Source organism: Typopeltis vanoorti, chromosome 11 (genome assembly GCF_054136105.1).
Source record: "Typopeltis vanoorti isolate ZY-2024b chromosome 11, IOZ_Tvanoo_1.0, whole genome shotgun sequence".
Taxonomy (NCBI): Eukaryota; Metazoa; Arthropoda; class Arachnida; order Uropygi; family Thelyphonidae; genus Typopeltis; species Typopeltis vanoorti.
The window spans coordinates 48,842,212-48,868,953 of NC_143559.1; the positions used below are offsets into that span (position 1 = coordinate 48,842,212).

Genomic DNA, 26,742 nt, shown 5'->3' on the forward strand with positions numbered 1-26,742 from the left:
AGTTAAGACTGTCAATTTAGTATTGTGAATGAAAGGAGAACTTGTTGCTTACAAGTGAATGTTTTTCTTAGAGAAAATATTGATAAGGAAGTTTTATAAGTATTAAGAATGCCTGAAAGTGAAAGTTTAGAAAATATATTGATTAAGAAGATTTTTAGGTATTAAAGGTGCCTGATCTGATGAGTATTACTACTAAAAAGAAAACAGGATATAGTCAAGAAGACTTTGTATGTTATATTGATTGATGAAAAGGATCCTGATAATGAAGTACAGAGCCTTGTAACTTCTGGAAAAGAGCCTTAACAGAAAGAGAAAAAGACTATGAACATTTTTTTGTGATTGTGAAAGAAAAAGTGTTTAGTCTTAAGAGTAAGTTTATATTTTTAAATAAGGCCTTGGATCCATATAATCTGTAGTTATAGTTATGTATTATTACTAGAAATGTATATATATTGTTTTAGTTTTATTAAATGTGTTTATTTTGTACTTGGTATTGAGTCAATGATTAGTTGGATTCTGAAAGAGTGAGTTAAAGTCATTGCACCAATTGGAGTGAACTCTTTGTGCAAATATAATAACATATAGGGACACTCGGAGTCAAAATAAAAATAATTGTTAGTAAAAGAGATTTATATAATAAATCACCTCATAAGTATATAGAGAGAATAATAATATACATAAAGAGGGAAGTATATATAAAAATACATATATAAATAACAATGGCGCAGCCTACAGGATAATTGATTATGATAACTAACAATGGCACAGTCGACGACAGGATAATTGGTTATGACAAAACTATTTTAGAATCCAAAAGGCAAATCTTGACTCAAAAAAAAAAAAAAAAAAAAATTGGCTACAGAAAATAGTAATATTAGTAGTAAAGTTCCTTCAGTTAATGATGAAGAATTTTTTAGGTTAATAAATCCAACCTTAGTAATACCTTCTTTCCCAGGTGATAGTAGTGAGAGCATAGAAACATTTTTTAGGTATGCAGAAAAAATTAAAGATTTAGGGAATTGGTCAGATTTTCACTTGTTAATTATACTTCGTAATAAATTATTGGGAAAAGCAAAAACATTTTTGAATACATCTCCTTTACTACGAGATACTGACAATTATGCAACCTTTAAAAGTTTGCTAATATCAGAATTTTCAAATGTAAAAGAATTAGGGCCTAACATTTGGAAGATTCAACAGTGTATCCAAGGTAATAAGGAATCTGTTTCTGAATATTATCATAGATTGTGGACCATTGCTCATGGATTCAATATTTCATCTGAAGAGAAATCCTCTTTAGAATGGTTGCTCTTTGATCAATTTAGGCTTGGCCTCAAGGATAATTTAAAAGAAACAGCATATAAGAAAAAAGTTAGAAATCTTGAACAATGTTTTGAGCTTGTTAAAGAAAAGGAAGAAAGATTAAGAGATATTTTTCATTCCTCAAGCAATAAGCAAGTAAATTATTTTCAGCATAATCAAACTCATTCTCCTAGCATTGTGGGTACAGATAAAATGAGAGAAGAAAAGCTTAAAAAAAGTAAAGTTGCAAATAAAAGGAAAAAGTCTAAGGAAACTTCTGTGAATTTTACTAAAGATATTCCAGAATCTGATTCCAGGGTAAAATTACATGATTTGGAAAAATATGAGGAACTGAAAACATTTCTGAGTGAAGAAATAGAAAGACAACAGAGCTGAACCCAGCCTGTTTTTCCCGAGTTTCTCACAAGAAGATAATTGTAATTACCTATCAGTGATAATGTTATCAGTGAATGGTAATTTACAATCATTTCCTGCCCACAGAAAATGGGCAGAAAACTTTTGAACATAACATTCAGATCTTTAAAAACATGTCATGATGATCATCATGTTGCAAAAGTAATACTGACATTGCTATTTTGGATTGAATGACTGTTCTGCTTCTGCTAGGATCAGAATTGAAGAACACCAAGCTTATATAAGATTTCTAAAATCAGAATGTTCAGGCCTTGCTTCTCATGCTATTGACACTAGACATGCAGTTCACTGGAATCCGACAATGATATTACACTTACATTTTAAATTTGCTCAACAGTTCCTTGAACAAGTGAAACATTATGCCATCATCCTAATGTTAATCAAACAAAATGCATGCCTATCTCAAAGTTTTGGGAAGTAATAGCCATAAACTGTTCATAATTTTATTATTTATTTTTTATTATTAATTTTTTTTTTTTAAATTGCAAAACTATACCTGACCGTTTTCTAAGGAACTTTAATGGTGTTGTCTCCTGCTGCAATGTAAAAGTATAACTCATTCTTGTGTTAATGTTTTGAATGCTGCAACTAATTCTATTCCTTTTTTGTTCACTGTAATATGAGCATCATGTTACAGTGAACAAATATATAGGAATAGTAATAAATTCTAATTTCCTTTAAGTGTATTAAACAATTTTTTAAAATATGTTTATGATTTCTCCACTCCCTATCTCACAAACTTACTCTAAGCACTTTCTGTTTTATGTCTCCTCTATTAAGCACTGTTCTGCTGAACTGGTACTGCCATTCTTTAACTTTCCATTAAGCATTCTACTCAATGGTAAAACGTTAATACACATCAAAGTTATCTCTCCCTCATTTGGTGAAGTAAAAATTATGCGATGTAATCAATGTTCAATGGTAAAATATTGGGACTTTAATTCTATTTTCCCTTGTGTGTTAAGCCGAATTGCCTGTCTCGGTCAAGTAACTTCTTTGAAACTTCATTAATGCTCTGATGTTTAACCAAATTTGGAAACTATGAATGTCCGGATAGACAGACAAACAGAAAATTATACTTGCAGTGAAAGTACTCTCACACTAAAATGATGGCTTCACTGTAAGTTGTCTCCTGCTGAAACATTTTTTTAGAGGAAAGACACACTTCTCAGTGCGAGTTCACTCTCCTCATTCATTATCATCATCAAATTCCTGACATGGACCCTCACGGGGTGGGTGTACAGGATGTATATTATATACCAGTATATATCATGAGGTGTATATTATGATAGTATTACATGAAAAATTTATATCATTACTAACTTCCTATGAACAATTTTCCTCAAAATCAATCTGTTACCTGTCAAGACTCCAACATTATCAGATCTTATATTTTTGTCTTCTAAGGCACTTTTTATTGTATCAATCCACCTATATCTTGGTCTTCCTCTGGGTCTTCTTGCTTTCAACCTGGCAGAGAACACTTGTTTTGCTAATCTTTCCCTTCCCATTCTGTTTAAGTGACCATACCACCTGAGATTAGCTCTGCTAACAATGTCAAGTTCTTTCCTAACATTATCATTTTTAATATGATCTTGACACTGATGCCATCTGCTCATGCCCCTAATCTTTCTCAGGACTCTCATATCTGTGATCTCTAGTATTTGGTCAGGTGTTTTATTTCTAACTCAGTTCTCAGATCCATAGGTTAAAATTGGTTTGAACACGGTCTTGTATTACAGACATTTTTTCTAGCGTTATTTATTTTTAAAGAACACCTTAATTTGAATTTAAAGAACAACTTGCATTGATAAGAACTGGGTTCTTATCAATGCAAGTATAAATCCATGAATATAAGTTATGCTGTTGCTAAAATTATTTAATATTTTAAAAACAAATGGATGTATACCCAAGACTGGGTATACATCCGTTGAAATTTTTCCTACAAGGGTAAAGGAGGATTTACTTCCTTTCCCAAGGGAAAGGAAGTAAATCCTTCCTAGATTTCTATAAGAAATCTAGAGCCATGCACAAAATTCTATTTATGATGATGCTTCTATACTGAGAGTGAAGATTGGACTATTGCAGAATTCCTCAAAGTATATTTCTTGGAACCAAAAGTTCCATAAACAGAAAATCAACAAGTAGCTTGTGATAACAAATAAACACAGGATGTGATATCAACTATTTCAATTACAAAGCAATTTGGTTTTCTAAAATCATGAAGTAAAAATATTTTTTATATTTTTACATATTTTTGTTTCTATTATTTTAAAAATAATATAAACAAATAGCATGTTTCAAAAACAATGGAAATAGTAATCTCATATGGGAAATATCATAGGTTTAAAGTAAATTAGTACAATAAATGTTAGCGAGTCAAGTTTGGTTTATTTGGATTTACTGCTGAAGCAACTCAAGCTATGTGTGTGTGTGTGTGTGTGTGTGTGTATTCTAATGGCTGTTTGTATGCATTGTGGAATGAAAAAAACCTGAGTTTCCAGGAGGAAAAATGTGATTTAAGAAGAAATAAAAATATTAACAAGATCCTAAATATCCAATTTCCTCAAAATCCATCCAACCAGAGAATTAATCAAATAATATGCAAATGGATAGAAAGCAATTCTAACAGGTGCTTTTGTACAGCTAAAAATATTTCAGATAAACCAGCGTGGGTAGTGACCTCTTCTCATAATGTAAAACCAGTATATATACATCTCTTAGGAGCTGTGTTTTACATTATGAGAGAATATTAAGGTTAGTGACAGGGCTTGCTCCACCTTTGCATGGAGTTGCCCTGGTGTTGTACTACTCAAGTGATTTGCTTACAGTTGGGTTCGCCAATAGTTTTTTCGGCATGAAACTCTATGGATTTGATGGATTTCGATCCAAGTTTTGTACCTGGCTATAAAATAAAATGGGATTTACCATCTCCCTTTAACATAAATTTCTCAATTTAAAAATAATAATAATTCCTTCACCCTTTTACTTCATTTTACTGCTTCTTGATAAGAAATATTTAAAGAAATTTATAAAGAACATTAACATTTTACTTATATTATTATTATATGACACCTCCAGAGAGTTCAAAGACTCATCGAGAGAGGGCACCTACTCTACAACTCTCTGTCTCCAACAATCAAACCACCAACTAAAACAAACCACAACTACATCAACGCCATTTACTGCCCACTACCACCACTAGTATTTTCACAGATAATTACGAACATCCAACGAACAACCACTCGGCCAACCAGACTGGCTTATATTTATATATATATATGAAATTTATATTTATACTGGCTCATAAAGTTATCAGATCACTGAACACCACTCTGATAGCTATGGGTGATAAATGCATTATCCCTGATTGTCTCTGTTCTAGATGCCTTCATCGGACAGAGCCTGCGCTTCTCCCTTGATGGCTCAGCTGATCAGCCAGTTGGCGTTGCATGTTTACTAGGTGTTACTCAAAATCATTTTAGGTATTTATCGACCTCCTTTTGACCCCTAGAAATTTATTGACCCCTTGGACTCCCCCCAGGGGTCGATATCGACCACTTTGCCGACCCTTGTTCTAGATGAACGTAAGTTACAGAATAATGTGCTGTGTGTGTAAAATGTACACATTCTGAAGTTCAGCCATTTTGTTTATCAGTGATGTATCACCACCATTTTCTAATAAGGTTCAAAGAAATATACAAAATACGATGACAGTATTACACTGTTAAGATTACATTAAAAGTTTTTCAACAATTTTCTTCAAATTAATCTGTTTGTCAGGTCTCCAATATTGTCCAATTTTGCATGCTTGTCTTCTAAGCCACTACAGTCAACTCTTACTACTGATAAAATGCTATGCTGAAAGAAATTCTATAGTAAAATATCCACTATAATGAACATTCCTCTGGTCCCTATGAGTTAGCCATAGTGAGAGTTGACTGTGCTAACTGCATCAATTCTCCCTCCTACACAAAAAGGCTCAAATACACTGATAATGTTAAAGATAAATGAGTAGAAAATGTAGATGAAGTGCTAATAATGCTCAATAATTATGATGCTTGTTATTTTTGGACATCCTGGCAAATCCAAACAAGCACATCAGCTTTTATGGATTGAAATTGCAGGTATAAACATGTATTATCATTTAGGCGTCATGATACTATAACTGATTTACATGCAATTAGTCTTCATTATGTGGGCTTTTTCATCTGAAGGTGACTTAGCCAATCTCATAGGGTTTTTTCCTCCGAGAATTGGGTTTTTCATCCTGCATACATACAGGCAAATTGGCCTTCAGAACACACGCAATTTATATGAAAAAAATACTGTTGGTAGTAGATGGCATTGATAGTAGTTGTGTATAGTAGGAGAATTAAGTAGTAGACGAGACGGTTAGATGTGTGTAGCAGAGTGGAGTAAAGTGCCCTCCCATGATGAGTACGTGGAGGTGTCACGTAACAACAATAATAATGAAACTAGTTGGCTGATTGGTTGGGATTTTATTTATGATACATTGGCTACTGTGGCTATTGTGTACCAAGCACAGGATATAAATGAAAGATAAGTTTTATTTGTTAATTACATTTCATTACACAACACACTGGCTGGCTGGTAGAGTGGATAATGTCTCTGCTTCTCAAATGGGTTAAAATTTTACTGTGACATGGATGTTTTTGTGAGACTTTAGAATGGCAGATGATTTTTTATTATTTAGAATGAGACCATCACACTTACTGGCAGTCAAAGCGACTTGAAAAAGTTCAACTCATCTCTGGAGGTAGGATTTGCAGATTATTCTTAAACTTAGCCCACCCTAATATTATGTATGCTATAGAGATTACCAACATAGGAGAATGAAAAACTGAAAACAGAATGTTATAACATTTAATAACAAACGCTTCACAAATTAATGGCAATAAATAATTTAATCTTCATACGCTTGAGAAATATACTTAATGCAACATAATTTAATTGGTATCATTGTGTAAGGCTTCTGTGGAGAGGACATATTAGAATCACTATTTTCAGTATTAAACTACTTACAAAGAAATTATGTTTTGACTAGTTTTATGAAAAAATTTTGTTTCACTTCATCAGGAAATAGCACAAATAAATTAAAAAACTACAAGCAAAGTAATAACAGTTAACATTTCTAGTGAAAAATATTTGAAAACATTTAATCAATGGAAAGCATACATTTGTTGTTATGCTGGCTGCTGTATATTGCTGGTAGATACAAATGTGTCTTGATGGATTAAGGAGGACCAGATTTGATGTAAAATCATCCCTTCTTTTTAATACACTGTAGAGAATGCTTCATCGTTTCAGGTGATGTTATTCTTTGAATGTTCTTGAGTAAAAGCAATGTGGAGCATTTCAGTCTGTTGCCATTCTACTTATTTATGCTTATGCTACATGAAACTCTAAGTGAAAAGTACAATCACAATTTCCAGAAACAAATGATGAAAATCTTAACATATAAAAGTTCATTACATAAAAGGCACAACCTGCTTTCTAAGTCTTTCCTTTTTTTTAAAAAAAATAGAGCAAAAGTAACTTGTCATAATCAAGCCAGGGACAATTATCATCCTGCTGCAACAAGTATGACAAGGCTGCATGTTCTCACAACACTTCACAACATAAATGTAGCTGTATCCGAGGTTTAAGCAGAGAGCAGTTGTGTCTTGTGTGAGAAAACTTGATCCATTAGAGGAGACCCATTTCACATTGTATCACCATCTTCTAACACGAGGAGGAGTTCTGCTGATACTATGACGAGGACTATGAGAATAACGTCTTCGTGGTGAGACGGGACCGTGATCTTCTGGTTCCTCCATAACCACTGCCACCACCATACCAACTACTGGTCAAGGTCCAGGCTGGAAAGCCAATTCAAGGCCTCATCCATCACCTTGTGGATGTCCTGTAGGCCACCACCATGAAATTGGCCTTGGGCAGTTGTACACAACATGAGTAATTGTCTGAGCCATGGGAGAACAATCACAATAAGGGTGATAAGACAGCTCCCATTTATGTAAAAGGTAACCACATCTGCCCTGACTAGTTCTGATCCTGTTTATTGATGACCAAATCTTCCTAGGAAGATCAAAACCAGGTTGCAGAGCACAGGGATCTTCTACCAGGAAGCCGTTTGTTGGGAGATTGTTGGACCAGTATTCTCTCCATATATATGAGATATTAATGGCAGCACAGCTGAAGAGAGTTCATCCATGGACCAGAGAGGCTTTCTAGATTTGAGGAGAAAACTAGGTGGGTTTATGAGAGTCTGGTGTAGGGGCAGGAGTGGGTTGCTCATTGCTTTATTAAATTCCTTAATTGAGGCTTGTTTTTTCCGTATGTGTGGTAGAGCAATGTTAGATAGAACAAGCAGCCAGGAGAGAGAGTGCTTCTCACTGTCCCACTAATTGCGTGCATGGTAGAGTTTAGCTGGGTGTCTATAATGTTAGTGTGTGTGTACTTCTTTCCAAGATAGGGGCACAATATTCTGCTGCAGAAAATGCTAGGGCTAGTGCAGACGACCTTAGGACCTCTGCACCACAACCCCAGGTTGTTCCAGCAAGCCTTGAAATGATGTTATTTCTGGTTTTAATTTTATTGGAGAAGTTAATGATGTGCCTTTTATAGGTTAGGCTTCTGTCCAGGCTCACTCCAAGGTATTTTGGGTGAGGCTCGTATTCTACCATTTTTCCACAGAAAGAAAGGTTGAGTTGTCGATTCGCCTCTGCATTGTACAGGTGAGGACATGGGAAGGCCATCTCAATCCCCCCATTCTACTAAATGTTTTGTATCTGTGTGCTGACAGCCTTGATTTGTGCTTTATTCTCAACATCCTTGATGTGTTCCAATCGGCATATCACCCCAGATCTGCCAGTTTGTCCCATTTAGTGTAGCCCACAACTGCAATTGATCTGGTAGACACCTGATTTTTTTAAGTGGCAGATGTTGTGGTTCAGGAGGTTTCAAATGACTGGAAATTTTGTTGATTGGAAAGAAAGTGAATTTTAGATTTTTTTGGCAAAGAAAATGGGAGAATCACTACTCCTTTATATTCTTGGTTTGTTTGTTCTTCTGTTTGTTTTGGAGGTTGAGATAGAATTTTTTTGACTAATGTTCTGTTGTAGCCATTTTTTGGGAGGACAGAATTATGATAATGTAGCTCTTGGTTTCCTTTATCGATATTCATGGAAATTCTGTAGGCTCTATCACATAAGTGATTCTCATAATTCAACTGGAGAATTTGGCTATAAGGATGATGTATTTTGAGGTTTAAGTGATATTTATTATCAACACTGTGATCACATTCTATTTTATTGTGTATTTAGTGTTTGAGGCAGCAAGATCTGCTGAGCTTAATTTCTCACAACGAAAGAAGAAGCATTAACTAATCCCACTCCCCAACTTAAACAATTCACACCTTCATCTTAGAAAGTGTTTTTAAGGCTGAAAGCATGAAAATAACAAAATAGGACCAATTTTGTTTTAAGGTCACCTAATCATGAGTATCTCTCATAAAAATTTCAAATTTTTATTTGATCTCTCACATAACATTTTAGGCTTTAAAGTGAGCCATTTTTAATTTTTTGCAAATTTTAAAGCAATTTTTTTCATCAAAAAAAAGGACTTCAAATGTAAGTGATTTAGGGTATGCATATTCTACTACATGTAAACATAAATTACAGAAAAATATTAGACTTGTGATATCAATCTAGGGCCTACAGGCAGAGTACAAAATGCACTCAGAATACCTAAAGCATGTGGCAGCTGCCACCTTGGAAAAAAAAAATGAACAATCTAGAAATAGGCTGTTATTAATTTTAAATCTCTTCAAAACTGAAAATTTAACAGCAACCAAATAAAGGTGGCTGTCATAATTATTAGAATGGCAAGAAATATCAAAAAAAAAAAAAAAAAAACTTCCATCTACTACAGGACAGGGTGACAAAACAACCTGATTTTATCAAAATCAAATAATATCATATGCAACTTATGATTTCACTTGGAATGACCCTATATTATGTAAGTCATTAATCACACACTGATAACGATAAGCATGCAAACAAAACATTAAAAACAGAAAATAAATAGAAAATTTTTATATGAAACAATACATACTACTTACATGGTGATAACCTGTACTAGCAACTATTTTATCACTGTCTGGAATGAAATGCATATCCAATATCCAGATTGGAACTCTGAGGTCCAGAAAATCATTTCTCACCTAAAGCAATATTTTAAAAATTAACAATATACAACACAATATTCAAGCTTACTTACCCCCCACCCCACCCCTGATATAAGAATGTGCACCTGAATGATAGTTCTATGAAATTTGACAGTAGGAAAAAAAAATTATTTTTCCAACAGCAAACTATTCAAGGATAAATGGCATATAAAATATGACTCAGCATAACTTTTTCTATTATTTCAATAATGAAAACTAATATGATAACTGACTTTCTGAAAAGAAATATATGCATATTTGTACAGCATCATATGTATGTTGTACAAATCCTGGAGGGCATCAATTCTAACAGTTAGAGTTGATGTCTTCCAGAGTCTGGGTTTAAGTCCTACTGCAGCATGGACAGCTGTCCTTCAGATAGTAGATGATTTTCATCTGAGAGTTGAAACAATCAGTTACTGGAGATGAAATGGCTTTAAAAAAACATTGTTAAGTCTTGAGAGAAGAATTCCTGATTATCTGTTAACCTTTAAGATTACTTGTACTAATATGCAATAGGCTTACTACTTTCAACGAATTTCCATTAAAAAAAAATATCTAAACTTCAGGTAACAGAATCATTAATCATCAAAGACTTAGTCATAAATCAAATTATGATTCAATTAATTAAATCAACAATCAGCTGATCAATTTAGAATTTAGCTTGCATAATATTATAAAAAAAGTAGTCTATGCTACAGCTCATGAACATTGTTGCTAAAAATCAGATAAAATTTTACAGGAGATAAAAGGAAAAGAAGTTTCCTACACAATAGAAATGATTTTTTTTTTTAATTGTATTTTTATGGCACAAAGACATCAAAGGTCATACTGTGCCAAGACACAGGTCACAGCAGTACATATGGTAACTGGTTAGCAAGACAATCACAAACATCCATGCCCTTGGTGGTATTCGAACCTGCGGCCTCTTGGCAAGAGAGCAGATATGCTAACCACTCAGCCAACAAAATCAAGCCCAAGATCTGTGATTACGTAGCCTATTAATGTGTGATTTGCTGTACAAGGAAATGTAGTTCAGTTATTACCAACATACTCTACCTCAAACTGTACAATACTGCCAGTGATAATGTACAACTCATCAGTATGATAACCAAAGATTTGCCACATTTATTGCATAAGTGGGATGCTGAATCTCTATTGAATGGTCAAAGAATTTGTGATTTATATAATACATTGATGTGTATTAAAAGCTCTTATTTCATTCAGGATAAAAAAAAAACTTTTATTTTAGTCAATATCATTACTTTTAAACTTTTACAGTTTTGAAGTGTCAATAACTAAATGAAACTTTTCATTTCACCATCATCATATATTCCTGATACATACTGCCAAGCAGTGAACAGGATACTATAATACTACAAAATGTAAAGTTTACATTATAACTTCCTATTAAAAAATTTACTCTATTTAATCTGTATCTGTCAGAACTCCAATACAGTCAGATCTCATATCTCAATCTTCTAAAACACTTCTACCTGCACCAATCCACATGGATCTCGGTCTTTCTCTGAGCCTTTTTCCTACTAGTCTGGCATCAAGCAGTTATTTTTCTAACCTCTTCTTTTCCATTCTGTTAAATTGATCATTCCACATGAAATCTGCTCACAAATTACTGAAGGTTAACAATGTCAAGTTTTTTCCTAATATCTTCGTTTTTAATGTGATGCTGCCATCTCTTTTCTCTCTTGATTATTCTCTGAACTCTCATGTCTATAGTTTCAGTCTTTGATCAACTGTATTGTATACTATTAAATTATTTCAGGAAATTACAACACATACTAAATATTAATTAAAAGAAAACTTTAATCAATACTTCATATATTTCGGAAATGTTATATTGCCATCTTCATGGAACATAAAACTATGATAAGTGCACACAGGCACTAACAACGAGCAAATGAGGCCAAAGAGAGTAACTAATGTTGTTCCTAGAGTCCTAAAGGTGCCCCCTAGTGGGCTAAATTGGGTCGTCTTGGCTGTTGGGCTGATGTTCTTATGATGAAAGCTTCCCAAATTTCGGGTAGTCTCATGCACCCAAATTTGTTGAGGTTTGGAAGTTTTATAGAGCTGAGGCTCTATAAAACTTCCCAAGTTTTATAGAGCAAATATAAATCTTTCGTATTTATATTTGCTGCGATGTAGTAAAGTGGCTTTCTTCCATCGTATTCTGTGGTGGATATCCAGAGCATGGTCTGCAAGCCCAGAATGGCTGTATTGGTAAGCTTATCTACAAGCCTATCTTGTATACTGCTACTTTAGTGTTCCTACTAATCTCTCTCTTAATCCATATAAACTTAACTCTCTACCATATGAAATTTGATTATTCTGTTGCCTATTTCCATAATTAATTTGCCATCTTGACTAAAAACTGTGACTAAATCAATTTATTTATTTTGATTTTTTTAACCTCAAGCATTGATATGTACTTCTGACTACATTCTTCTTGAATATTTTCTACAATAATTCATCACCATTTCTGGTCAAATATCATCTGCTCCTTTCCACATTTCAGGCTTTTGATGGGTTTTTTCTACTTTGAGTATGGATATGTATTCCTGATTGCATGCCTTTTGAGTGTTTTTAACCAGTGTGCCGTCACTGCTTGTTTCATTTAACAATTTTTTGAAGTAATTACTCCATACATCAAGGACATCTTTTTTCTCCGGTTTTCATGTCACTTTTATCATCTGTAATACCCTTTACAACAGCACTCTTTCCTCCGTCTCTGAGCTTCTTCAACAACCTCCAGAATATTTTGCTACTTCTTGACATTTATTTTCTATGTTCTTGCCAAATACTTTTGTTTAGCTAGTTTTATACAATTTTTGGCTTTCTAACATTTGTCTCTGTATTCTCTAACAGCACAAGCTGACTTATTTGCTAGGAACTTTTGATATGCTTTCTTCTTTTCCTTCACTGCCTTTTTAACTTCCTGCATCTACCATGGAGTTCTGATTTTTCTAGCCTTGCAGACAACCTCACCACATGCCTCTCTGGCTGAATCAATCAATGTTTTCTTCAGGGCTTGCGAACAAATTGAGAGATTCGTTCGCAAGCGACAAAATGAAACATTATTGAAGAAAAAATGAATTTTTTCTTCAATAATGTTTGTATATTTTAGTCTACAGTTCGCATCTGAGAGCTGATCAACTTTTATTCGCTTTAAAACTTTCTTACATGTTTTTCTTTTCAGTATGAAATTCAATTTTATCCTGCTCAAGACTAAATGGTGATCACTTCCAATTTCAAATCCTCTGTACACTCTAGTGTCCTGCACCAGTGAGAAAACATAAAGCATCACTATCAACAATAACATAGTCAACGAGACTTTTCTTATTCCTTGCTTCTTCTCTCCATGTGAATTTATGCACATTTTTATGTTGGAACATTGTGTTAGTAATAACCAGTCCATGTCCTGAGCAGAAATCCAACAAATTTGGAGAAAAGAGCTTTGCTCTTTTCTCCAAATTTTCTCAAAATAATTCTGTACGTCTGAAAAATCATTTCCTATTCTGCTATTCAGATTCCCAACAAGAACCAACTTTTCCTTTTTCATTGTGTCAGTTGCTTTCTCTAAAACCTCAAAAAATTCTTCCACTTCTACCATAGTAAAACCTTTTGTGGGACGATAGGTACTAAGTCTCATTTTCCAGTTCCCCATTCTCATATTTGCCTACATCACCCTACTTGATACTGCCTGCCATTCAAGAAGATTAATTGTATTTAGTGTTGAATACTATGGCTGTTCATTCTTTTCCCTGATTGTTATTGCCCGAATATAGTATTTTGTATTTATTGCTTAGAAAGATCTCACCAGTTTTTGCCTTTTTTTTTTTGTTTCAGTCATCCCTATTATATCGATCTAGCACTTATCCAATTCCTCAGCCAGCTCCATTTCTTTGCCATTCAGGCTTCTTATGTTGATAGTATTGATCTTGAACTCTTGTGATGTTCAGTAGGAGATGTGTTTCAAGATTTCTTCCAGTAGTTGACTTTTTGCTGTTTGCCCTGGTTCCATGGCAAAAACAATGGGGGCCTTGTTTAACTGGGTGACCCAGTCAGCATGAAATTCTATCATGTTGTACCTTCATTTTGTTTGTGGTTCTAAGCCAATAAGAATATAATTTGGTTGGCTAAATCCAAAATTGCCAGCCCAGCCATGTTTGTTCAGTATCCAGATAGATACCTAACAGAGTGCAGTACAAGAAGGTTAGGATTGGACATAAGGTCAGAAGCCCTGGTTGGTTCTCCACATTACTTTAAAGGCTATGACTCTTAAGCATCCCATGTAGAAATCAGGTATTCAAAAAAACAGAGCTGTATATATAAACATGCCCTACATCAAAGTGCAGACTATGCACAGTAACTGAAGAATATTGAATAAATATATATATCTATTTATTGGCACAGAAATGGAAAGGAATTATTAGACTAAATGTTTTCTGTTATACATCAGTGAACTTGAAATGTCATAAAATGCTTTAAGAGTGGGATTCTGTGTTCATTAAATGAACTGGGAGTTGCAATTTGTTAGTTTGTACAATGTTCATAAATAAGAACTGTTCACTTCTTGAAAGTTCATAAGTAGAAGTTTGGCTGTATCTAATATATATACTCCTCAAGAGTATATACCATAAATAATTATGATAAGTGCACAGGTATGATAAGGGTTTCATGGGATAAGAAAGTGGTGTAGAGAGCCAAGAGACAAATGACCAAGATGCAAGTGGTCTATGGAATGTTCCCTAAAAAACAAATTGAGGGTTTGTGGGTTGCAAAAGTTGGTTGGTAGACAGAAAAAGAGGGAATATAAAAGAAACATTTTAGTTACTAAAAGGGTTTTATAGGACTGATGCAAAAGAAATTTTTAGCACTTGGTTACAGGGATTATCTCTGGAAACTGAGGAAGAGTGTGCTTTGTAAGGGCATGAGAATTAGATTTTTTGCTTATAGTAATGAATGAGTGAAATGGATATGGCCAAAGTCTGTTTTACAAGGGTGGTCTGAAAAGTTCTCAGCCTTGACTATACATGGCAACATATATCGGCACGATTTTTTTTTTTTTCTAAGTTGGTACATCTGCCATAAGCATCCATGTAAAATTGCAAGTCATTCTATCAAGTAGTTTGTTTTATACAGCTATCTGAAACAAAAGTGTTGTCTGTATTCCCTTGAAATGGATAAAATTGAGTATTATGTGGTTATAAAATTGTTTGTAAAAGAAGGTTTAACGCCAAAAGAAATTCATTCGAAGTTCATAAAAGTTTATGGGCACTCTTCTTGTTTGTTTTTGACAATTAAGAAATAGGCTGCTGAGTTTAAATGTGGCCGTACCAGCCTTGAAGATGATCCACATGAAGGACATCCAAAAAATGTAACACTACTAGAAATCACTGATCAAGTGCACGATATGGTATTAGACGATTGGCGAGTCAAAGTGCATGAAATTGCTGAGACTATAGGCATTTCAAAAAAACGTGTAGGATATATTTTGCATGAAGAATTGCAAATGAAAAAGCTTTGTGCAAGATGGGTGCCAAACATGCTCACAACAGATCAAAAACACACTGAAAATCTCTGAATAGTGCTCGGAGCATTTTAACAAGAATAAAACTGATTTTGTGCATCGACTTATTACTATGGATGAGACTTGGATTCACTATTACACACAAGAATCCAAATAGCAGTCAAAACAGTGGACAGACGCCAGTTGTTCAGCGCCAAAGAGAACAAAGTCGGTTCCATCAGCAGGAAAGTTCATGGAATCGGTGTTTTGGGATGCTAAGGGCATTTAGTTTATTAATTATCTTGAAAAGGGTAAAACCATAACCGGGGAATATTATTCCGATCTTTTAACCAGACTAGACGAAAATATTCATGAGAAAAGACTTGATTTGCAGAAGAAAAAAATCATCTTTCATCAGGACAATGCACATGCATACAAAGGTATTTTGGCAATGGGAAAATTACGGGATCTGCATAATGAATTGTTGGAAGATCCACCCTATTTCCCAGATTTGGCTCCCTCTGACTTCCATTTCTTTCCAGAACTAAAACTCTTTCTTGCTGGTCAACATTTTTCTTCAAATCAAGAGGTGATTGCAGCTGTAGAGGGGTATTTTGCAGATCTTACTGAGAACCACTACACCGGCGGGATAATGGTGATGGAGCATCGCTGGAATAAATGTATTAGTCTAAAGGGAGATTATGTTGAAAAATAAAAATAATTTTGAAATTATAAATTCGATTTTTCATTGTTGGACCAAGAACTTTTTCAGACCACTCTCGTAAGTATTCTGTCAGTGAATGTGTTCAAGGAGAGAAGACATGATAGGTGCTGTGTGTGTGTGTCTCTCTTCTGCAATGAGTCTTCTGAATCCATATTGTTCCAATGCACAACAGTAATAATAAATAATAAGATTTGTTGAAATATAAAGTCAAGCTTTCACATATTTATTCAGCGAAAATTCACTTAATAGAAATCTTTTTCTATTTTTCAAAAGAATTTCAAATATAAATAAACCATACCTGATTTTATATTATGTAAAAATATGATTACTTACATTTTTAGCTCTAAAAACAGGTTCTTTAAGATTTTGCAAATCCCATATTTTTAAATCATTTTCTTTTCCACCTGTTGCAAACAGGTTTGGTTTCTGTGGATTCTGTCGCATTCTGCAAATATCTTCTCCAACATTGATTTCCACCTAAAATTAAAAATCCATATAATATTTAGAGTTCAATAAAATGCAGCTGAAAGTTATGCATGACTGCATACATGTTTATAGGTAAATGAAATATACAATAGGTTTTCAAAAAGTTTCCAGACTGAACCCTGAATGCACAAAGAAATTGCAGGATTCAGAGTCCTTCATAGTTATTTCCTTCTTCAGAAAACACATTGCTGGAAATAATGATCAAAATCCATTTTCAGAATTTGAGTGTTTTTGTTAAATATGGCCTGAATGTTAAAACTGTGGCTTTACAAAATTTTTTCAGAGCTATGGGAATAAACAAACAAAAAGTTGCATACAGCAAATAGACTTTAATATTTATGACATTTTAATTTTTTTTTTGGCAAAGATTCTGGAGAAGTTCAGATGCCAGTCAGTCATGTTGAAATGATAAATCATCTAATTCCCAAGCTTCCATTTCTTCAGAATTTCATTCAAATGGCTTCAATGCAAAATTCCTCCAAGACAATTGCTCCTGCTGGATAGAACTCCTACTGCAGTATGTACTTGTTACATATGTCTTTTTGATTGGGGACTCATGCTGTGATGACCAGGCAGTGGTCATCACAGCAGGAATACATCTAAAAATCTACATCTCATTTACATGTAACGTGTTTTTTTTTCTTCTTTTAATTGTATTTTTCAAAAGATTTCAATATCAGAGACATGCACAAATAAAGCAGAGGCTGTCAATGGACAATGTTCATTAATCCTATGTTAGAAAATGCATTATAAATTTTGCTGAAATGTGCTTCACAGTCAGTTAAGTGACTTAAAATTTAGTCACATAAGTCTATGGAAATTTCCACCATTTCCTATCACATAAATTGTTAATCATCAATAATTACAAACTGAGGTGTATACTTTTCCACAGTTTAAAAACATCCATCATCATGATCATCAAATTCCTGACATGTATCTTCAAGGGGTGTACAGGATACGATAGTACTACATTAAAAATTTACATCATTACTAACTTCCTATCTACAATTTTCCTCCAAATCAATCTGTTACCTATCAAGACTCCAACATTATCAGATTTTATATTTCTATCTTCTAAGGCACATTTTACCATATCAATCCACCTATATATTGGTCTCCCTCTGCATCTTTTCCCTGCCAACCTGGGAAATTCTTTCTAATCTTTGCTAAATTTCTTTGCTAATCTTTCATCTCCCATCTGTTTTCGTGACCATATCATCTGAGATTAGCTCTGCTAACACATTCCAGGTTGCTGACAATGTCAAGTTCTTTCCTAATATCCCTGTTTTTAATATGATATTGCCATTGATGCCATTTGTTCACACCCTAATCTTTCTCAGGACTCAAATATCTTAAGTCTCCAGTCTTTTGTTTAAGTGTTTTACTTCTAACCCAGCTCTCAGATCCATAAGTTAAAATTGGTTTGAACACTGTTTCGTATACAGCTAATTCAGTGTTTTGACTAATTTCTCTCTTATTCCATATAAATTTATTCATTTGACTTCCTACCATACCAGCTTTGTTGATTCTGTTGTCTGTTTCTGTATTTAATTTACCATCTTCACTAAAAATCATATCTAAGTAGCTGAAATGTTTTACTCGTTATATAGGTTCTCCATTCACAATGCAGTTGATATTTTCAATACTTCTTCCTATATTCATTGTCTTTGTCTTGTTATTGCTGACCTTCATACCATATCTATTACAACAGTTATTCAATTTAGTCAGGAAATCTTGCAGACTTGTAGCAGATTTATTTAGAAGTATAACATCATCCATATAAAACAAAAAGCTGACATTAACATTTGCAATTTTGATATCAAGTTTAATACCATTTTCCATCATAATGTGATTCATATAGATAATGTGCATCCTTATCTGACAACACATTTAACATTAAACCATGTTCCTGTACTTCCTTCAAATCCAACTGCTGACTTACATCTCAAATAAAGACTAAGTATTGCTTGATATAATGCCCCTACTTACTCCATACAACTGTAGTGTTTTGAATAGCTTCTCTCTTGGCACCTTGTCATATGCCTTTTCCAGATCTGATGATGATGATGATGAACTGCCTATTTTTCTACCCACTGCAGGGTGAAGGCCTCTCCCATTGAGGGAGGTTTGGGTCTACTACAACTTTTGCGTGACACAATCCATATTGGGAGAGTCTATCTATACATACATTTATTCATCCAAGTATAGAGTGTATCTATACTTGGGTGAATGAATGTATGAAGGTGGAAGACAATCACAAACATCCATGCCTATGCAGGATTGGAACCTGCAGCCCCTTGGCTGGAGAGCAGATACACTAACCACTTGGCCAACCAGGCCAGCTTTTCCAGATCTAAACTTAAATATAGATCTTTGTTATATTCCCATGATTTCTCAACTGTTTGTCCTAAATTGAAAATATGATCCTGACAGCCTCTATTTGGCCCTAATCAGCTTGTTCTTCACCAAGCTTCTCTTCCACTATCCTTCAACCATTTTTCAAGTATACTTGCATAAATTTTAAAATAATTCTACTAATAGGTTAGTAGAATTACAGAAATATAAGATAAGATTAAGATAACAGAAATATAAGGGGGATGAAACCCTGAGGTCTGTTGAAGAATCCTCAGGTGATGGAACATGGGAGTCAATTATTTGCTGGATTTGACAAGGGTTGTAATCATTCAATTCAATTAAAGTTTTGATAGTGAGAAGTTCTTGTTGTAAGCTTAAGGGAGAGAAGTATACATTATATGCTCTATTAATCAAAGATGTAACAACACCAATATTTTGAGAAGTGTAATGAGCAGAATTTTGATAAATGTATCTGCTAGTAAAGGTAGGTTTTCGTTAAACACTGGTTGACAAAGTACTAGAGGCTGTGTGAGTAAGAAGGATGTCTAAAACTGGTAAACTACCAGCATTTTCTTCTTCCATGGTGAACTGAATGTGTGGGTGAAGGCTACTGATCCAATGTAGAAAAGTGGTAGGTTCATTTCCAAAATGAGGCCAAACAGCAAAAATGTCTTGACATAACGAAACAAAAGAGAGAGTTGAGGATGAATGGATGAAGACATGGTATCTTCCATTCTTGTAGATAATGTTATACATTAGTTACACACAGCTTTAAATTTTTTCAGGAAATGACAAAATATACTAGAATATTAATTAAAAAACTTTTGGTATAGCTCTGGACCTTTTTCATGACAACCTGGCAGAGAACACTTGTTTTGCTAATCTTTCCTCTCCCATTCTGTTTAAGTGATCATGCCACCTGAGATTAGCTCTGCTAACACATTCCTGGATGCTAACAATGTCAAGTCCTTAATACCGCTTTCCTTCATAATGCAATCCATATAGATAATGAATAACAGAGAGGATAATCCTTGTCTGACACCAGATTTAACATTAAACTATCTTTTCTACTTCCTTCAATTCCAACTGCTGACATACAACTCAAATAGAGACTAAGTATTGCTTGATATAATGCCCTACTGACTCCATACAACTGTAGCATTTTGAATAGCTTCTCTCTTGGCACCTTGTCATATGCCTATTCAAGATCTACAAAACTTAAATACAGATGTTTGTTATATTTCCATGATTTCTCCACAATTTGTTGTAAAGTGAAAATCTGATCTTGACAGCTTCTATTTAGCCTGAATCCAGATTGTTCTCCGCTAAGCTTCTCTTCCACAAATCTTCTCAGCCGTTTCTCAAGTATACTTGCATAAATCTTATCACGAACACTCAGTAGAGAAATACCTCTGTGATTCTCACATTCAGTTTTATTTCCCTTTTTATATATAAATACTATGAGCTCTACTCTAATCATATGGAATTCATCCCTCTGTCCAGGCATTCTGAACTATGTAGTGCAGCCACAGTAAGACTTTTATACCTCCATACTTGAGCATTTCTGGTCAAATATCATCCACTCTAGCAGCCTTTCCACATTTCAGGCTTTTGATGGCTTTTTCTACTTCAAGTATGAATATGTATTCCTGCTTGCATGCCTTTTGAGTGTTTTTACCACTGTGCTGTCACTGCTTGTTTTATTTAGCCATTTTTCAAAGAAATTACTTCATACCTCAAGATAATTTTTTCTCCAGTTTTCACGACACCTTTATCATCTCTAATTCCTTTTACACCACTCTTTCCTCCATTTCTGAGCTTTTTCAACAACCTCCAGAATATCTTGCCACCTTCTTGATATTTATTTTCTGTTTTCTTTCCAAAGTCTTCCTATGACTTTTGTTTAGCTAGTTTTACAGAGTGTTTAGCTTTCTTACATTTGTCTCTGTATCTTCTAAGAGCACAAGCTGACTTATTTGCCAGGAACTTTTGATATGCTTTCTTCTTTTCTTCACTGCCTCTTTAACTTCCTGTGTCCACCCACCATGGAGTTTTGATTTTTCTATCCTTGCAGACAAGCTCACCACATTTCTCTCTGGCTGAATCAATCAATGCTTTCTTCAGGGCTTGCCATCGAATTTCCAAGGTTTGGTTCATGTTCTCGAACTCTTTCATTTTCCCTTCAATCATGTTTGTGTATTTTATTCCACACTTTGCATCTGAGAGCTGCTCAACTTTTATTCACTTTAAAACTTTCGTACATGTCTTTCTTTTAGTATGAAATTCAATTTTATCCTGCTCAAGACTAAATGGTGATCACTTCCAATTTCAAATCCTCTGTACACTCTAGTGTCCTGTACCAGTGAGAAAACATCACTAACAACAATAACATAGTCAATGAGACTCTTCTTATTCCTTGCCTCTTCTCTCCATGTGAATTTATGCACATTTTTATGTTGGAACATTGTATTAGTAATAACCAGTACATGTCCTGAGCAGAAATCCAACAGGCATTTGCCATTATTATTAGATTTTTGCTCTTTCCTTCAAATTTTATAATTCTGTATGTCTGAAAATCATTTCCTACTCTGCTATTCAGATTCCCAACAAGAACCAACTTTTCCTTTTTTATTGTGTCAGTTGCTTTCTCTTAAGCCTCAAAAAATTCCTCCACTGTTACCTTAGTAAACCTCACCTGCCTCATTCTTTTCTTATTTTTTAATCTAACTGACCGATACATTTCCTTCTCAACACACTCATTATTACAAGTCTAAACCAACAACACCCAACTAAATATTTCATCTTGTCCACTTCTACCTCATGCCATACTGCCTCAAAAACCACTGTCACTATTTGTCCAAAGGGCTACCATAAAGAGCATCCCTCCTCCTTTCTGCCCACTCTTTCCTCACAAAAAACATATCTCTTCATCTCTACTATTCCTATCAGAATGTCATCCACATCCAACCCACTTTGACAATTTTTGGTCAAAATGAACTCGATCAATGCAACAGTTTTTGTTCCCTTTATTTAAGATACCTCTGGTATTCATATACAAACATAATAGTTCATTTCCTTTTCTATAACAAGTCCCATGGACACCACTTATCAGATGTTACTCTTCCATAATTCCTCTCTGTTGTCTACAATCCTTCCAAAATTCTCTCACATTCTGGGTCATTTCAGTCCTTTCTTGTTCACTCACACATTCACTTTTAAATCCAGTGTCCACACTTCTCATATGGTGTCTCTCTCTGTCAATTATGATTGCAGCTTTATTTGTTTTTTTTTCAAATGCACCGGAAAAACATTGAAGAAAAACCAAAGCTAATGTACCAGAATGATTTCTGCTGAACACACGTTTCAGTCATTATTAATTCTCTTTTTTAACATAAAGATGTGCATAAATTCACAGAGAAAACACACACACCCACACAAATTAGTGACTGCTAATTGTTGATTGTGCTGCCTTCAGACATGTTCAGGATACAAGAACAATACAGGCATTTGAAACAGGAAGCAATAATCATTCAATTTTGAACAGGATAAAAATTAATATCATATTAAAAACAAAAATATGTATGAAAGTTTTAAAAAGAATCAAAAGGTGAGCAACTTCATATGTGTTATGAAGTTGCTCACCTTTCTTTTTAAACACCGACTGATTGGCAACAACAAAGTAGGTATATACACCCTCTATCGGCCTTTCCACATATCATGCTTTTAATGGCTTTTTCTACTTCAAGTATGAATATGTATTCCTGCTTGCATGCCTTTTGAGTGTTTTTTACCATGCTGTCACTGCTTATTTTATTTAGCCATTTTTCAAAGAAATTACTTCATACCTCAAGATAATTTTTTCTCCAGTTTTCATGACACCTTTATCATCTCTAATTCAAAAATTTTATTTTTAAAAAGATAAACTTTTTGAAAATAGAAAAAACTAGTGGCGGCAACCTTCATTAGTGTTGAGTCAACTGTTTATGACATTTGTTTCATTAGAAGCTGAGTTATAGTGCCAAGAGTGACAGTGTGTTTTGACAAATGGTTGGAAAATGAGTTTCAAACAGACAGCAGCGATTGACTTTTGTGTTAAACTTTGTAAAAGTTTTACCGAAACGCATCAAATGCTTCAAAAAAGCATATGGTGATGAATGCTTATCCCGTACTCAAGTTTACAAGTGGTTTAAGCGATTTCAAAGTGGTCATGAGACGCTTGAGGACGATGAAAAGCCGGACCTTCCAAAAACTGGACTGAGCGAAGTTAACATCAAAAAAAGTGTATGATTTCATGAAAGAAAACCCAAAATCATCCACGAGATTGATTGAAGATGAATTGGGGATTCCAAAATCAACTGTGCACAACATTTTGACTGAGAGTTTGGGCCTTTGTAAACTGAATTCGCGATTTGTCCCCACAAGGCGACTGACGTGAGGTTTTGAGTAAATGCCCGAAACAAAGTGTCAAAACTGAGTGGAGACCACCAGAAGAGGGGCATCTGAAAAAAAGTCGCTTGGAGAAGTCAAAAGTAAAGACAATGCTGATTTTTTTCTACGATTCCAAGCGCCTGGCCAAACGGTCAACGTGAGTTTTATCTCGAAGTTTTGAAGCGACTGATAGCGAGAATTCGTCGCGTACGGTGAGTATTGTGATGCAGGCAGATGGTCACTTTTGCATGATAATGCACCATCTCATCGTTCGAACATTGTAAGACAGTTTTTGAACAAAAACCAAGTTTGTGTGTTGGGTCACTCATCGTATTCACCTGATTTAGCACCTTTTGACTTCTTTCTCTTTCCCCAACTTTATTTGCCGATGAAAGGAAAGCGATACAACACCACTGAAAACGTTCAAGTATCAGTAACCATGATCCTCAAGAGTATCCCAAAAACTGATATAAAAAACTCATTTAACAAATTAATTGACCATGCCAAATGCTGTATCGAAGCTGAGAGAGAGTATATTGATTGAAATAAATGATTTGAATAATTATAATTGGCCTGTATTTTATTTTCTATCAAAAGTTTGGTTTCTTTTTGAACAGAGGGTGTATAGTGATGTTGTCTGCAAGAATAGACAAATCAGGCCACCATCATGGTAAACTCAAGAAGTTAAAGAAATAATATCAAAAGAAATTATATAAAAGTAGCTAAACAAAAATCACAGGAAGACCGAAAAGAATATAAAAGATAAATATCATGAATGCAGCAAACTTTTCTAGAGGTTATTGAAGAAGCCCAGAAATGAAGATAGAATACTGTAAAGAGAATCAGAGATGATAATGGTGACATATAAACTAAAGACATTTTGGATGCCTGGAGTAAATACAAAGTATTAAATGATTTAAGGGTCTCTTTTGACTAAAGGAAAACGTTCAAGTATCAGTAACCATGATCCTCAAGAGTATCCCAAAAACTGATATAAAAAACTCATTTAACAAATTAATTGACCATGCCAAATGCTGTATCGAAGCTGAGAGAGAGTATATTGATTGAAATAAATGATTTGAATAATTATAATTGGCCTGTATTTTATTTTCTATCAAAAGTTTGGTTTCTTTTTGAACAGAGGGTGTATAGTGATGTTGTCTGCAAGAATAGACAAATCAGGCCACCATCATGGTAAACTCAAGAAGTTAAAGAAATAATATCAAAAGAAATTATATAAAAGTAGCTAAACAAAAATCACAGGAAGACCGAAAAGAATATAAAAGATAAATATCATGAATGCAGCAAACTTTTCTAGAGGTTATTGAAGAAGCCCAGAAATGAAGATAGAATACTGTAAAGAGAATCAGAGATGATAATGGTGACATATAAACTAAAGACATTTTGGATGCCTGGAGTAAATACAAAGTATTAAATGATTTAAGGGTCTCTTTTGACTAAAGGAAAGGTGAGTTAGCCGGTCTCATACAGAGGTAGAGGGTTTTTCATCCTTCCGAACAGGCAAACTGGCCAGTAGAACATACACAATTTACAGGGAGAATACTTAGATGCATAAGGGTAACTGCCTTATCCTCGTATTATGTTAGGAAATCTAAGGATAGTTGGATTTCAGTGGCATTAACAGGCACTTAAGTCTGTTAATGCCACTGAAGAAGAAGAAATGAGATAAACAGTGATATAAAGTGGTAGGAAATATACTGGAGGAATGTAGTCATGAGTATATTTTGTAGAATACATTTAGCAGAAAAACTGACAGAAATCTGAAATGTGAAACAGCTGTAGCAGATTATATGTGACTACTGTACAATTCCAAAAGCTTGATTAGAAGGTTGAATTCTGAATAATTGGAGTAAAAGTCTCATATTATCCATAAAAAAAAGGAAATAAAACTCAATGTGAGAAGTACAGAAACAAATTTCCCTTCTGAGTGTACCTGGTGAGATGTATATAAGTATACATAACACGAGACTAAGAAAAATTATGGAAGAGAAACTTTGAAAACAACAAGCTGAGTTCAGGCCAAACAGTCAATGTCCCTTTCTCCACTTTCCTAACATATTAGGCCCAAGGACCTGTCACAGCCAATTACTTTGCTTTCTTTGAAACCTTATAAATGCACTAATAGAACAGTTAATCCTATCTGCATAGTGTATTATGGCTATCAACTGTGTGTTCTTCTGACCAGTTTGCTTGTTTTGTAGGCTGAGTTTCAAGGAGGGAAAACCTTCGCCTGAAAAGCCGTGATAAAGGTTCTCTGCATGCTTAAGAAGATTTGAACACCGGTATTTACAAATTGTTGAAACTGAATGATCTAAAGAGGCTGCTACAAGGATTGTCAGGATTATATTTTTTTTTTTTTTTTACCAGAAAACAATATCTTCTTCATATTTTCCTTATGTGTTAGTCTCAATGGTCAATCATGGACAGAAACTTGGCTTTTTATAGAAATTTAAAGAATGCTATAATGGAAAGGCAGTTGATTTTAATTAGACAGTAGAACACTGCTACCTTCATAAGAGGCCAGCTAACTCAATTTCACTTTTAGACAGAATCTAAAAATTAGGAGAACATTAATAATAATTGTTATTTAAGTTTTGTAGCTCTCGAGAAAGCATATGATGATAAGGTGCAAGTGAAAAGTGTCAAAATGCTACAATTACAAATGGGACATTCTTAAAATTGAAGGATTTACAGTAAGTTGATGTGACATAAAACTGGATGTAAAACAAGGGCACATCTTATCTCCACTATTATTAGATGGAGAGTGCTGGTAAATCCAATATCAGAAACAGAGATGTTAAAGAATTTAACATCTCTGTTTCTGAGCTCTTTTCTTTATGCAGATGATGTTCATCATCAAATTCCTTATATGCATCTTCAAAGAGTGTACTATATGATTAAGTTTACATTAATACTGTACTAACTTCTTATCGTCAATTTTCTTCCAAATGAGTTATTTATTTGTTCTTACCAAACTGTCAAATCTTATCTATGGCACTTCTAACCGTATAGTTCACCCACAGTTTGCAGGTCTCTGCTTGGCGTCTTGCCAAGAATAGTCTATTCATGCTGAAGGGGAGAAAGAAATGAAAGATGTACGAATTGGTTGCCAATACGTGAAATCACGTGCTTTATAGGTAAAATTTTCCAACTGTTATACAAGCAACATAGTTAACTACAATGATCATAAAAGAGAACTTAATTTTCCGACGTGTG

The 26,742-nt window shown here is 34.2% G+C and overlaps 1 protein-coding gene across 2 annotated transcripts in view; it reads right to left on the reverse strand.

Moving 5' to 3' along the window:
- l(2)k09848 (WD repeat domain 74 lethal (2) k09848) overlaps window positions 1-26,742 on the reverse strand; it is a 102,307-nt gene that overhangs the window by 42,227 nt on the left and 33,338 nt on the right. For both annotated transcript variants that reach the window (XM_090400456.1, XM_090400457.1), the window contains 2 exons: window positions 16,570-16,713; window positions 9,881-9,982 (listed from right to left, as the gene is read on the reverse strand). In XM_090400456.1, coding sequence (XP_090256582.1) covers window positions 9,881-9,982; window positions 16,570-16,713 — 246 coding nt within the window. The remainder of the gene's footprint in view (window positions 1-9,880; window positions 9,983-16,569; window positions 16,714-26,742) is intronic.